Source organism: Crinia signifera, chromosome 8 (assembly GCF_055691185.1).
Source record: "Crinia signifera chromosome 8, ASM5569118v1, whole genome shotgun sequence".
Taxonomy (NCBI): domain Eukaryota; kingdom Metazoa; phylum Chordata; class Amphibia; order Anura; family Myobatrachidae; genus Crinia; species Crinia signifera.
This window is the reverse complement of record NC_139224.1, coordinates 67,330,984-67,346,166: the sequence shown is the minus strand read 5'-3', so window position 1 is coordinate 67,346,166 and position 15,183 is coordinate 67,330,984. Positions and strand designations below refer to the sequence as shown.

Here is a 15,183-nt window from a genome sequence, read left to right as displayed (position 1 = left end):
CAGCAGTGAACTGAGGTAGTTGGAGGTCCAATCTGATGAGGGTGAGAGGCTACACCTAACGCGTTTCGCCACTGGCTTGTGGCTTTTTCAAAGGTGAAAAAGCCACAAGCCAGTGGCGAAACGCGTTAGGTGTAGCCTCTCACCCTCATCAGATTGGACCTCCAACTACCTCAGTTCACTGCTGCTTTAAATTGGGAACTTTCATTTCACTTTTCCCCCCGGGATTCCTTCCAGTACACTTAACTCCAGGTGAGCCACGCCATCCCTTGCCACCTGTTGAGATTAGTGTATTTGCACCAAGAACTTGGCCGTCTCCATCTAAAGTGACTGGGGATACTGGCAGTGTATCCCTCCGGGTGAGCAGACTACCATCACAGCCACCTGTTTGAGAGTCCTGCCCCCCCTCCCCCAATATCAGTCAAGTTTGGAGAACAGACGCCCACCCTCCTTTATAAACATCTATTACGACTCTTCCACCACCAATAGGAGGCTTTCAGATCGGGCCTGAGCCAAAGGACGTCTTCCATTCAACCACTAGAGGAATCCTTGGGGAGATAAATTGGACACCTTCCACCATCCCCTCCAGCGGTATCAACATCTATCCGCACCAATAGAGAGGATCAGTGGACTTCTTCCCAACGAACCGTTGGAATTGTTTTCCCAATACAGCAGAACAAATTATGGTTAAGTGCACTTTCCATTCGGACTGACATCTAATTGGACATTGGCCATTCCAGACTCCAATCCAATCCGAGAGTGAGATTTTATATTTATTTATCTTTTTATTATGCTATATATGTGATTGTATGTTGTATTATTTCATTTTATATGTTATATACAAAATTATCAATTTATTGCCAATTGGCTAATTCTTTCATTGCCAACACAGCGCTGCTCAATCGATCTTCTTCTTCATTAACTCTTTGATGCAGGACTGGTAACTATGTGATTTCATTGCCTCATATATCTATTTACAAAAGCCATGATTTCCAAAGCCTCATTACAGCAAATGTAGAACCTCATATGCAGTTATTTTATGTTATATGTTGTGTGTCTTTTTTTATTGTGTTAGAAGTGCACTTCAAAATTGTTTTAACTGATGATATTCTAAGAAAAAAAATATATTAGTGTTTTGCCCTAGGAGTTTTGTAGGCATTTGAAGACAATGACAATTGCCCCCAAAAGCCTGGGTGTGTGCATGCGTAAATCATGCGAGGAATGTTTTCAACTATTCAAATTCCCATTCCTGCTTATGTTTTTTGTTTTATCTACCTGTAGTTGCTTGAGAACTTGCAGTGTCAATTCGGGCAGTGTATGCGGTTGGAAACTGTGGATAAGCTACACGTATCTCGCATGCGGATAGCTGTGGTTGATACGGTAATTGGAGGAAGGTTGAGACTCTTGTACGAAGATGGAGAGAATACGGATGACTTTTGGTGCCATATGAATAGCCCGCTCATTCATCCAATAGGCTGGTCACATAGGGTTGGGCACAAAATCAAAACGTCAGGTATATAGTATGCCTATTTTCTTTCAAGTTTTTTTTCTTTTCTAGAACTTATTTGATTGACAAATTTGACCCAATTTCTACGGCATTCAACAGAATTAGGTCTAAATCAGGACTTGGCAATGTTTTCTAAAATCTAGAAGCCAGGATAAAAGTGTAAGAGCCAGACCACCGTTCCATTGAAAAAAAGACTGTCCCTCCCTCACTGGACACATTACTGAGAAGCTACGCCCCCTCCCCCAGGCCAAAATCACAAGGCAATCCATCCTTCCGCAGCTACATTGCTGTAACGCTACCCACTACATCCCGGGAAAACTATAAACACTATAAACCCTGTCTGGCTACTCTGCTGTACTCGCATGTTCCGATGGACTTTTGGTTCCAATTTAGGGGGGGGGGGGGGTGCCCAATAGTTTGACCGATATCTATTTAGATAATGAGATTAGTCATATAAATATCTATTTAGATAATGAGATTAGTCATATAAATAAATATATATGTATATACTATTATACTGTACATATATTGGATGACTTAATATGTATTTGTGTGTATGCTTAGCCAGATCACATCAGTGTTTGGATTCTCCCTACCTCTCCCCTGGCCAGATCACATCTGCAGCTGTCTCCTCCTAGCACTACTGTCCCTCACTGTAGTGGTGGTGATATTGTACTTCCAGCAGCTCTAAGGGCCCTGTATGTTTGGATCTGTTATGGGTCAATCTGTTTTCAGGAACAATAAGAAGTAAAGATGCACTGACACGCTGCTCATGCACAGTAGCACATGGCAGAGGTTGAGCTTGTTGGCTGATCTCAGTCAGGTTTTGATAACTGCTGGATCGGCTTCACTCGTGGGCATTATACATTTGTAAACAACACAGGAATGCACTCCATCCAACAGGAAAATGGCCACTATTGCGTGGGGTTTTCATTCACTGCATTATCAGGCTCTAGTGAAAGTGGAGGAGATGTGGTTACTCTGCCTAATGGTTGTCTTATGTCAGCTTTAGACAGCTACGTGTATTTAGACAAATTGGATACCAGTCCTATTGCTTTACTAGAGTAAAAGTGCGTACACACTATGTGATATTACAAACGATATCGCTCATTTTGGTCCTTCTTAGCAATATCGTTTGTAATATCGTACAGTGTATACGCTCAATATCATTGACTATATCGTCAATTGCTGAATGTATGGAGCAGGGTCCCGATAACCTCACTGAACGATATATTTATCAATATCATTCAGTGCACTGACTAGATCATTTGGCCGGGGTACAGCGGAAATTGTTAACAATATTGTATGTAGATGATATCACATAGGCCTTTATTAAGATCTGATCGCAGTAAAAATTTGTTTGGAAAATGGGCAAAACCATGTGCACTGCAGGTGGGGCAGATGTAACATGTGCAGAGAGAGTTAGATTTGTGTGAGTTATTTTGTTTCTGTGCAGGGTAAATACTGGCTGAATTCTTTTTGCACTGCAATTTAAATTTCAGTTCCAACACACCCCACCCAAATGTAACTCTCTCTGCACATGTTACATCTGCCTCACCTGCAGTGCAGATGGTTTTGCCCATTTTCCAAACAAATTTAGACTGCAATCAGATCTGAATAAGGGCCATAGTGTGTACGCACCTTAAAGAGAGTTTTAATGGGGTCATAGGAGTGAGTATGGTTGCATGGAGTAGAATGGATAACAATGTATTTTGTGTAATTATTAATAATGGTGTGCTAATCTGTATAATTATTTATTTTTATATTAATTTCTGAATCGGTATTATATACATAGATCTATTATTTTGCACTCGGAGTATACTGCAGTTTAAGGGGCCATAAACATTATGCAATATTGTACACAATTGTAACAATTTAGTTAATTTCAGTACAATATTGTGTAATGTGTACAAATAATTTGTTGTAAGATGTGCACTCCCATGCATTTTGTGAGACACGGAATGATAATCCTGCATTCAGGCTTGATGATGAGCTATTGGGTGATGCTCTTCACATATTACGATCTTATGACATACATAGAGTGTACATAAGATACCACATTGGGAAATTGTATACAATATCTTATCGTATCCCATTGTTTGTGTACTGTTTGTCCTATGTATTGTACAGTATGTAATAATTTTTCTCAGGGGAAAAGCGACAACCAACCTTCTACAAGGTATACTGTGATGCTGTGCCACATCTCTTTAAACAGGTAAGCCAGAAATCTATAATTTACTAAAACTATAATTTATTGGAAACTTGATATAATTATTTTACTTTGAAACCTTTCCGGCAACTTTTATTGTGAACTGGATTTCACTAATAAGTGTGGTATGCTGGCCCAACAGTTGGGATTCCGATGATCATTATACCGTCATTGGAATCCCGACGATCAGTATACCATCATCGGAATCCCGACTGCCGGTATTCCAAAAGATGGGCAAGCGCAATAAAGCCCCTTGTGGGCTCGCTGCACTCGCCATGCTGCAGGCTCGGTCCTGGACCCCCACGAGGGAGAGTAGCCCCTGACAGTTGGGTTCCTGAGTGTGGGGCATTTTACATTCGGGATTCCAATGTTAGTGTATTGACTGCCAGAATCCCGACTGTCGCTCCGTCATCTGGCCACCCTTCCCTAAGATCTTTCTAAGATCGTTCTTCAATAAATACTACTTCATTCTACTAAATGTGAATGCTGGAACTTTAGAATCTGGAAGGACTTGGTGAGTATGTATCTATCTATCTAAAGACAAAAACCAGAGGGTGCTAAAGAGATGTAATAATTAAATTTTAATGTAAAAGCAATAAAATCATATGATAAGAATAGTGGTCCGTCTTTATTGAGTCTACAAGTCCTTTCCTCTAGGATCCCCCAAGGTGAAGAAATGTAGAGGAGAATTTATCTATACCCTCTTACCATAGAGCACCTGTGGCTGGAGCCCTGGCCCACAGGATAAACTTGTAGCAGATCCGCCATATTTTCAAGGGACAAATAGGTGCAATATACTGTAAATGTACAAGTGTTAATGTTATATGTAGTACTCTATGCACAGTTTTAGGATTACATGCTTTTTAATGTATTTAGATTTAATATGCGGTTGAATGTATTTTAAAGGGAAAAGATGCACTCTGTATATGACTGGGGAAAAAAATCACTATTCTCTGTGACTAGGAGCTGTGATGCGAATTAATTTTGCAGTTCCTGTAGGAAAGGTGTTATTAACATGAGAAATGTATGCTTCTCTATGTAAAGTTTCAAGTACAGTAGGTAAAGGAAGCAATGGTGTCCTGTACATTTGTAACAAATATACTGCATGCCTCCCAACTGTGCTGACAACTGTGTGTGGGTGTTTGGGGGGGGGGGGTCTGTTGGGAGTACCAATGCCACTAATTCAGCGGATTTCAACATTCAAAAAGTTGAGAGGTGTTATACTGTATGAAGGGAAATAGGAAATTAGGTTGATTCTAATGGTATATGGGGGAGGATTTTACTATGCTATTATGTCTTCTGACTATATAAAGCCCTGACTGAAAAGAGTGTATGCTACTATAATATCTTTGTTTGCTATAAAATAATCCGTAGGACCTTTAGTGACAGACTTAAGTCTTAAAGACTTTTTGAGCACATAAACATCTTTGCCTTCAAGAGGACAGTGTCTACATCTTGCAACTAACAGGAATACGACAAACATATTCCCGTTCTCTACCTGTGCATGTTTAAGTCCAGCATCTGCAAGCTCCACCCTCTGCTAGCTACTAGAACCAGCCGATATTAATCAGGGAGTGTGTCACCAGCGTGTCAACGTAGTGAAAAGTATTCTGGTGCCGGTGGTAGGAGCTTGAGTTCCAGGTGCCACATGAGAGAAGGTAATGGCAGCCTCATAACTGCCCACTGCATAATGATTGGAGTCATTAACAGGTGGTTACTGGTGGCAAGAAGGGAATTTCCTATTGGTCAGGTCCTGTGAGTTCCACAGTCTGTAATCACTTGGCACAGGCAGCAAATGAGTAATTCAATTTTTTGACTTGAAAAAAAAAAAGATAACTCATAGGGCGGTATTCAATGTGAATACCTGCGAGGTGCAGCGAATCCTTTTTAGGATTCGCTGCACATTCGCCACGTTCCGGAGCCAGCGGGCTCCGGTATTCAACGTGTCAGGGGCTCGCTGCCCCTGACAGGCGAATATGAGCTCCTGCGGCGAATGCCGCAGGGAGCCTGAGGAGGGTGCCAGGCAGAGAGATGGAAGTCTCTCTGCCTGCCCCTGAACGTTTGTGGGGGGGAAGTGGGCTCCCCGGGTGCCAGGCAGCACAGGCTGCCCCCCGGGGGTGCCAGCAGGGGGCCACGTATATTCACTATACCCGATCGTAACATTGGGTGCAGTGAATATATGAATATGTAATGAGCGGCTCGGCTCCGGCGCCCCCTGCTGGCTGCTGTGTAAAAAAAAAAAAAAAAAAATGTTTAATTAAATATATATTCATGTGCTTACAGCACATGAATAAAAATAGCATGCCCCTCCTCAGAATAAAATTCCTGATTTTTTGACACCAAATGTAAAAAACAAAACACTTTATTTTAAAAGTTCACATTCTACTTCACCATAAAAAGATAGCGATTGCTACTCGGTGAATCATGGCGAAAAAAACCTTCAAATGTATTCGCCATGTGGTCATTGAATAGGGTGATTCACCGTTTTTGTCAAAAATTCGCCAAACAGCACAAATTCGCCATAAAAACATGGCGAATCAGGCTCATTGAATACCGCCCAGAAAATCTGCTTACAGTCTACAGAAGGTAACAAATTATCCACAATTGCTGTACAGTTGAGTTGATGGCATATAACTGCACACACAATAGAAGTCAAATAATGAAGTTTGTCCTATAAGCTCTGAAAATAAACTATTTCACCAGGACTGCTCACATAGTCAAAAATGTTGATTACAGTGGTGTGTCCAACAGAACAATTGACTGCCCACCACCTGTCCTCTACTTCTAAGCACAACCAGTGAAAAATACTATCTACAACTGAAATTAATCATTTTTATTTACCCTGAAGAAATCCATCTGTATGAACAACACATATATTTTTTTGCCGTGTCCTTGTGCTAACTTGAGGATCCTGCCAAATGAGCTCACTCCCCTATTAGCATAATTAAATATTCTGATACCTTGAGCTTTAAGAATTTTTTTTCAATTATATTTGATTTGATCAGAAATAAACTACTTTTAATATTAGCTAACGATTGCCCACTGATTTGGTGAAAGGGTATATTTCCAGAGCTTACCGGACATCTTATCGGCACTCCCCTTCTGATGCACACTAAAAAAAATTGTATGTGTATACACTCCTTATGCATAAAGGGTGTCGGCTTTCCCCTAATTAAAAAAGTAATAGTACTGTAAGTTGCTATAAAATTATGTAAACATGGATAGGGGGTTCCAGCGACCCCGGATGTTGTAAGCCTCTACTGCAGGCATTCCCAACCACGGTCCTCAATGCACACCAACAGTGCAGGTTTTAGTGATATCCAGGCTTCAGCACAGATGGTTTAATCAGAATCACTCAGGTACTATTAAGTCACCTGTGCTCAAGCCTGAATATAACTAAAACCTGCACTGTTGGTGTGCCTTGAGGACCATGGTTGGGAATGCCTGCTCTACTGAGTAAAGTGCATAAACAGAACCAGACAAAATAATAAAAATATATAAATATGTATTGACTGATTCAAACAGTGTTAAAAAGTTTAAAAGAATATATTTATTAAAACATATAAAGACAAGGGATATACATGTATACATGATTAATTTAAAGGTGTGTTCACACAATGCAATTTTTTTTGCTATTCGATCCCGATGTGATTTGGATTGAATGGGGATAGAATCGAATGGTGAATAAAACATATTGGTACTTGTTTCCTAGCACGGCCACCCCGATTAGCATCGGGGTGGTCGTGTCGGAAAAATTGCGTCGGTCGCATCGCATGCGACCAAATCGCATGCGATGCGACCGACGCGATTTTTACATTGAATCAAATGTGAATAGGGTCCCTGGGACCATATTTTACATTGGATTCAATGTAAAATATTACCCAGACCCCCCAATTTTACCCCCTCAACGCCACCCCACGATTGACGGCAACCCGAAACGTGGCGAGCGGCGGCGGTGCGCGTCCTCTGACCTTTTCATACCCCTACTATCCACGTCGGCGTGGAGTTGAGAATATAAAGTGTAGCGAGCCACCGAGCCCGAAGCGTGGCGAGCGCACGCGTATAACTTCACAGGTATACGCGTCCCCTCGCGGGGATCGTTGCACTCGCCACGCTTCGGGCTCGCTGCGCTCGCCACACTTTATATTCTCAACTCCACGCTGATGTGGATAGTAGGGGTATGAAAAGGTCGGAGGACGTGTACCGCCACCCCTCGCGGGCTCGCTGCGCTCGCCACGCTTCGGGTTGGCGTCAATCGTGGGGTGACGACGGGCCCATATACAATGTGAAATGGGTCATATTGGCAATTTCAAAGCAAGCAAGCCACCACCAAAAACAAGCAGGACAAACAATCTGAGATTTTGCTAAAGGGAAACATATGCTTGCTTCTCAGTTTTCCCCGATTGTTTTGATTTTCCATAATCTGGGACTTCCCCATGGGAATGTCTAGAAATACGCTCTGTGGGTTCAGAGTGTGCAGTGCAGGGATGCCAACATACTTTATGCAATATTTTATTAGGCTATTGTGTTGTATTTTTTTTGCAAACTAATTTTTTATTAATCATAAAAGAGCATATAAACACACATATAGTATCTTTATTATAACATTACTTTCGGTTCAGATCTGAGCCATATGAACGAGCCACTAATCTTCTCAATCACCCGCTGCGGAGTATTAATATTTAAAGCAATTGATTTAGTGTAAGTCATTTTTAAATTCGAGAGAGTGTTAAACATAGTAAATTCACTCATAAGGACAGGGAGCAAGGTGACAGGGTTGGAAATAGTCATCAGCATATAATGCCAACTTGTATTCGTGACCTCCTACCCTAATACCATGAATGTTTTGATTGGCCCTAATCGCTCTTGCTAGGTCTTGTATGCAAAGCACAAAGATGAGCAGAGAGAGGTCGACCCTGTCTTGTCCCATTTCTGATTTCGAATGGACCGGAAAGGGCACCATTCACCCTGACCCTTGCTGTAGGGGAGCTATGTAGTGCCAATATACGCTGTAAACAAGTAGGGAATAAGCCTACTATTAGTTTGTTTTTGACTAGAGATGGGCAAAACGGGTCACTAACGAGAGCTGGGATCCAGCAGACCAGTCCGCGCAAAGATCCGGATCTTTTACACGGCTCAACGATTCGCTTTGAAAGAAGGGGTACTTTGATAATAAAGAAGCATAATTTGTTTTTCCAATAATTTTTTTGCCATTTTTTTTCTACAACAGTGAGCTGAACAAATAAGAACATACATGACCGAGTAAAACACTGATCGATGGCTGGGTGCAGAATCGGCCAACGAGTCTGCACCGATGGCCATCCCTAGCAGCAGCAGCCTTGTTCTTTCTTTCACTTGCAGTTGCAGCACTGTACTCAGTCTCCAGAGTTAGTACACCTCAGCTGCCACAGGTGGCAGTGCTGAGATCAGGCAAATGCATTGTAATGAAAAACGAAACTGAAAGTAAAAGAATGATGGTTCACCTTTTTGGGATCGGCGGATCCCTCAGTCTTTTATGGGTTTTATACAGTTGTACTTTCACTGAGTTGGTTTTTCCCTGCTCTATTTACCACTGGATATAGTGAGTACATCATTTTATCGCTCATCATGCGATGATGTATGTAGAAGTGTGATCTATTTCATTACACCTATTAAGCTGTAGATTTCAGATCACTTTCCAAGGACCTAGTAAAGAATATCACTCACGGTCACCCATTTGAACACTATGCTTAATGAATGTATTCTTTTAAAATATTTTTTATACTCCCTTTACACATATATTTTCACACGCTATTTTGTAGTGTACTGTATCTATGAGGGATGCTTGCACATCACATGCATCATTACAAATACTTTTTTGGGACATTTTAGACTTTTTAAATATATGTATCACACGAATATTATACCACCATTTTTAACATTGATATGGATATCCAATAATTACAATAGGAAATAATATATAGGCATTGATAGGAATCTATAAAGAATGAGGCAGACGGGGATATTTTAGAGAATGATATATAGCGATAGCAACATGCACCAGCTGAATGATGACATTTGAGAATATTTGTATGATACAGGAACATGCTCAGAACATAATACATTATACTTACAGATCTGGAAACTATTGATAGCCTATGACATGGTCAGCCTATGATATGGTCAGATATTTTTGTCCGAGTGCGGCTGCCGTCAATTATAGAGGATACAGTAAGAACCCGCATCCATAGATAGTACCTGTCCATAACAACGGTTGCTGGGAACAGCTGAATATTAATCCTGAACTCAGGGTCATTCGTCTTGCTCTGATGAAGCCGGATATCCGGCTTGATTAGCCGTTGATATAGACTGTGTTTGACATGTGGCGTTAGACGCTAAAGTATTAAAGAGGACCTTTTTGTCAGTAGAGAATAGTATAAATACAATAAATTGTCTGTCTAACTTGTACTGCTAAATGATTATGAAGGTGGTGAGGGGATACCTATAATACCAGAGATGCTTTAATGTATCAATTTATACCAGCCTGAGGGACACGACCACGAATGTAATGGTGACTGTCCTAGGAACCAAAAGGAATTATCTACATTTTCCATGATGGCCATGTCTGTGAATTAATATATCAATTGGAATTGGAAGGGACGATCTGCCATACACACATGTGGCACCAAACACATGTGTAGTTAACTGGTGTGCATGTCAGTCTGAGAATGTGACACCGCCACAATATAGCTACCACAGTATAGCAGGGAATAGTGGCAACCCAGACAGCAATAATCCATATATTTATGATATATTCACCGGCCTTTCAATATATTGGTGTATTATATGCGGCAGATAATAGGGACCCTTTGTGGCAGATCTGTGGACTAGCGGTCCAGCGGACACAGATCAGCTTATTAGTATCAACAGGGCTGTCTTAACATAAGCGAGGGCCCCTGGGCAAAATAATTCACTGCCCCCCCCCCCATTAATTTGCCCAGGAGCCACTTCCCTCCCCTCACCTCTGTGCAGCAGTGGGGATCAGGGCTGGGGCTAGGAGTCTGTAGCACGCCGCTATTTGCCGGCGGGGCGGGAAGCGAGCTGAATTTGAAAAGACTGGCCGGATGTGGATTGGGTGAATTCAGCCAATCAGCGTTCGGACAGTATTTTCAAATTCAGCATCGCTTGCCGCCCTGCAGGCTCCTAGCCGCAGCTGCCCGACACCCGGAACCCCGCTGCTGCATATAGGTGGGTGGGCAGCAGGTGGTGGAGCATCACTCACGGTCATGCAGCAGATGAAAACTCCTCGGTGTGGTGCCGTCACTGTGTCCTGCCCCCGCTTTAAGCAGCTAAGCTGTCAGGCCGATCGACCTGCAATGTCCTAAGTTGGTGCACCAACGCTGCACCAACTGTCTGGCTGGACGGGCTAGGCGGCCAGTCACAGTCTGCACAGCGGGCTGGGCTACAGGGACCTGGACCGCCACTGCCCTGATCCCTGCTGCCCGGAACCCACCGTCTTTCCCATAGGGGTGGGCCCCTAGGTCCCAGGGCCCTTGGGCAACTGCCCATGGTGCCCAATGGGAAAGACAGCTCTGAGTATAAAATAATAGAATCTTTTGAGCACATCCCTTATAGCCATACACAGGCCATGCGGACTATCACAGGCTGTGTTCAGTAATTTAATACATTTCCAAGAGAACATTTACGACTGTTGCAGATTGCATACATTGTTACAGATTGTACATTTGTTGCAGATTGTAGAAATTACTACAAGATCACTCACAACACTTGCCAACCATGGTCACTCGGTGTGAATCACACCTATAAATGTCATTATACGCTACGGTAACAATACATAGCTAATTAAACGCTCACAGTCTCTCCTATCATGGCTCCACGGTTATTTAACCATTTTTAAACACATTATTTGGTACTGGTGTATTATCACGGCGCCCATTGCATCGCATGCCACTAATTAGGGTATGCGATGCGACCGGATTTGAGCCTTTCCCCGGGCTTCAGTATACAATTTAAATATCGCGTTGCATTGCATGCCATTATAATGGCATGCGATGCGACGCGATCATGCCAGGTTTGGGCTTATTCTCATGTTAAATACCCCCCCCAGACCCGATTTTTAATTGAATACCCACACTGATGGGTAATGACTATTTTAAATGCCCCCCCATTGTTAACGCCACCCCACTATCAACGCCATCCCGAAGTGTGGCATCCTCAGACCTTTTCATACCCCCACTATCCACGTCAGTGTGTAGTTGATTTTATATAGTGTGGCGAGCCCCGCGAGGGGACGTGAAATATATGTGAAGTCATCCGCGTCCCCTCGCCACACTTCGGGGTCGGTGGCTCGCTGCGCTCGCTATATAAAATGGTATGAAAAGGTCGGAGGACGTGTACCGCCGCCCCTCGCTGCGCTCACGATGCTTCGGGTTGGCGTTTATAGTGGGGTGGTGTTAACAATGGGGGGACATTTAACATAGTCATTACCCATCAGGGTGGGTGTACAATCAAAAATCGGTTCTGGGGGGGCATTTAACATAGGAATCAGGCATCTGGGTGCCTGTACGATTAAAAATCGGGTCCAATCCCATGCGATGCAATGCAATTTTTTGGTTGTACAATGCCCTACGATAGAAAATGTGGGCGCGATGACAATACACAAGTACCCATTTTTCTATTCTTTTTTCACTTGCCTGTCATTTCTCTATATTTTAATTGTTTGATTGTGACACCTCCCACACAATAAAAGTAAATTTTTATTGTAAACATTATATATAGTGGAACCTTAAATAACCGTTAGAGTGTGCACGCACAAAGTCTCTTTCTTTTTTCTTCTCCTTTTGATTATGGGACGCGCATGCGTCTCACGTGCACGTGCGTCCCAGTCTCTTGGCGGCTGGGCATTGGCACCCTGCCCGTCTCTGGTTCAGGGAGATGAGCAGGGTTAGGGGAAGGGGGGAGTCGAGGCTGCAAGGGGAACCATCAGCATCATCGGACATTGGCGGGGAGCTCCGTTGCCACAGGTTGTGTGAGCGCCTCGGGCAGCCGTGCCCCCTGGCGGGAGCCGGCGGCTGCCCAGCCAAGATGACACGGGCTGCATCTGTAGTACCATTTGTGAGGATGAGGCTGACAGGAGACAAGAATAGCAACTCCAACTCGCCAATAACAAAGTACCTTTTCAAAAGAGATTGTCAGTCATCATCCAACCACGACGACGTGTGGTAATAATTGGTTTGGGAAGAGGTTTAAGAGAAAAGAAGTGAAAAGGATACAAGAAAAAAAAAATTAATGCAATCGTAAACAATTACTGAAAATATCTTGACAATCTGAATAAGAGCAAGTAAGTATGATAATGTAACCGCCATTGGACCAAATGGACTGGCCCCTTGGCCTAAAGTCCAATGCAGGATGGTGGACAATCCAACTGGGATGTGGCGGAAATTTAACCACCCAGGATACTAGAAACAACCTGTGCAGGTGAAAACATATAATTACACAAATATATTTAGGAAGACAAAAATATAACATAAATGTGTAGGCCGAGATACTACTATGGTGTTGGAAACAACATAGAACTGTAAATCATATGTAAGCATCAAGGCATACTATATAAAAAACAATGAACAAACGGTGTAATAGAGATATCAAACAGAGAAAAGAAAAAAAGTGGGGAAGGGGGTTTGCAAGAAGAGGAGCCATAGGAAATCAAACCTCTATAAATTGAGGGAGAAAACGGTCACCAGACCATTGGGCTAATTATTGAGCTGCATCAGGCAATCTTTCAATCAGCGGCATAGTATGCAAAGAGTAAACAGGATGCTGGTAACTTAATGTAAAGGCCTCAGGTGATGGAATCCCTACAAGTAGGAGAGGAAGACTGGGTGCCTCATTTTCGGTTTCCAACCACGGTCCAGGAGGCATGTGGGGTAAGAAGACTCAGCGGGTCCAATCTACTAAGAAAGGTTTGACGATATTCAGCATTGTGCAAAGTGTCCAAATCTATCGAATTTGAACTGATCTGATGGCCATCATGGGATATCTGGGAAACCCCAGCAAAACTGTATACCTTTATCTTTTAGAGCATCCGTCAGAGGATTAAGGAGTTGCCGTTACTGAAGCGTATGCCAGAAGATATCTGGAAATATTTGTATGGCGGAGCCAAAAATTCCAGATGGTCATGTTTCCTTGTTTTGGAGAGTATCTCTTCTATTACATGGTAATAATGGAGACAGATGACAAATTATGTCTCTTGGGGCATTAGTTTGGAGACATTTCGGACGCAGGGCACGGTGAATGCAGTCAAACAGTATGTTATTGTCCGAATCCACTGCCAGAACTTCATTGAAGAACGAGGTGAGGGCATCAACTATATCAGGACCTTGGGCATCCTCGGGTACTCCCTAAACTCAGAGATTATTTCCCCTGCCTCTGAGGTCCAAGTCATTCTGACGTTTTTGCAATGCTCTGAGTTCCTGAGCCTGCAATGCAACAGTTTTATGAAGTGTGAGGTGTCAAGTACCTCTACAAAATCTTCGGTATCGGTTACCCGATGTGCTATTTGTAAGAGATCAGACTGAAGCAGTGAGATTTCAGATTTGACTGTCTCCCATATTTTGTGTTCATGGTCTTGGAAATCTCATTTAGTCGTGAGGTCCTTCTTTGTCAGGTGGAGTTGGGCCAATACATCTGCCATGGAGACATCTAGGTTACCCGTTGAGATAGGTGATGTAGGGGAGACCATAGCTTCTACTTCAGCAGGAGAGAAAGGCAGGGGAATGGTGAGAATCCTCAGTGTCGGTGTGAAGGTAAAGATATAAGATAGGATGCAAGGTGGTGTCACCCGCTTTTTTAGTAGCAGGCATCTGTCCTCTTTTTTGGTTTGCCCCATGGAAATTATAAAAGCATTTATACCACGAGAGAAGTTAGCACCGAAAGAGCATGCCTCGTTGCTGTATGATCCTGGGTGTTCACATTAATTGCTTTACCCAATAATGTTTGGGTGAGTCAGGGGGTCCTGACCATGCCGGGAGTTAAATACATAAGGAGGAGATGACGGGACAGTCGGACGGAATGCAGGGGTTCAGGCACACATGCTAGTGAGCAGCCGCAAAGTAGTGACTTCAGAGCTGCCAACCTAGACCATAAGATCTGAATAGCTGGGAGATGTAGTTCAGTAAACAGAAGCAGGCATACTAGTAATGTAGCCCAGGTTGTATCTAATATGCCTACCCCAGAGGAGGGAGAGATACATTATAGTGCAGGGCAGTTGCTCAATGATGGGAGGGGGGGGAATATCTAATGATCAGCCCACACAATTGGGGATCCTCCCCAACAGTACACGGACAATAAAAGGACGGGAGGATTTTCAATGTAGGGCATTTTCAAGATGTCTGCCGCGGGTAGGCCAAGGAGGGAGCTCCCAGAACTTTTTGTTCCCCTCGAGGCTCTGGGACCACAGGTACAGGGAGAG

The 15,183-nt window shown here is 43.1% G+C and overlaps 1 protein-coding gene across 3 annotated transcripts in view; it reads left to right on the top strand.

Moving 5' to 3' along the window:
* The window catches only part of L3MBTL2 (L3MBTL histone methyl-lysine binding protein 2), a 176,564-nt gene that overhangs the window by 76,476 nt on the left and 84,905 nt on the right, over nt 1-15,183 (top strand). For all 3 annotated transcript variants that reach the window (XM_083156631.1, XM_083156632.1, XM_083156630.1), the window contains exons 9-10: nt 1,279-1,510; nt 3,655-3,719. In XM_083156631.1, coding sequence (XP_083012757.1) covers nt 1,279-1,510; nt 3,655-3,719 — 297 coding nt within the window. The remainder of the gene's footprint in view (nt 1-1,278; nt 1,511-3,654; nt 3,720-15,183) is intronic.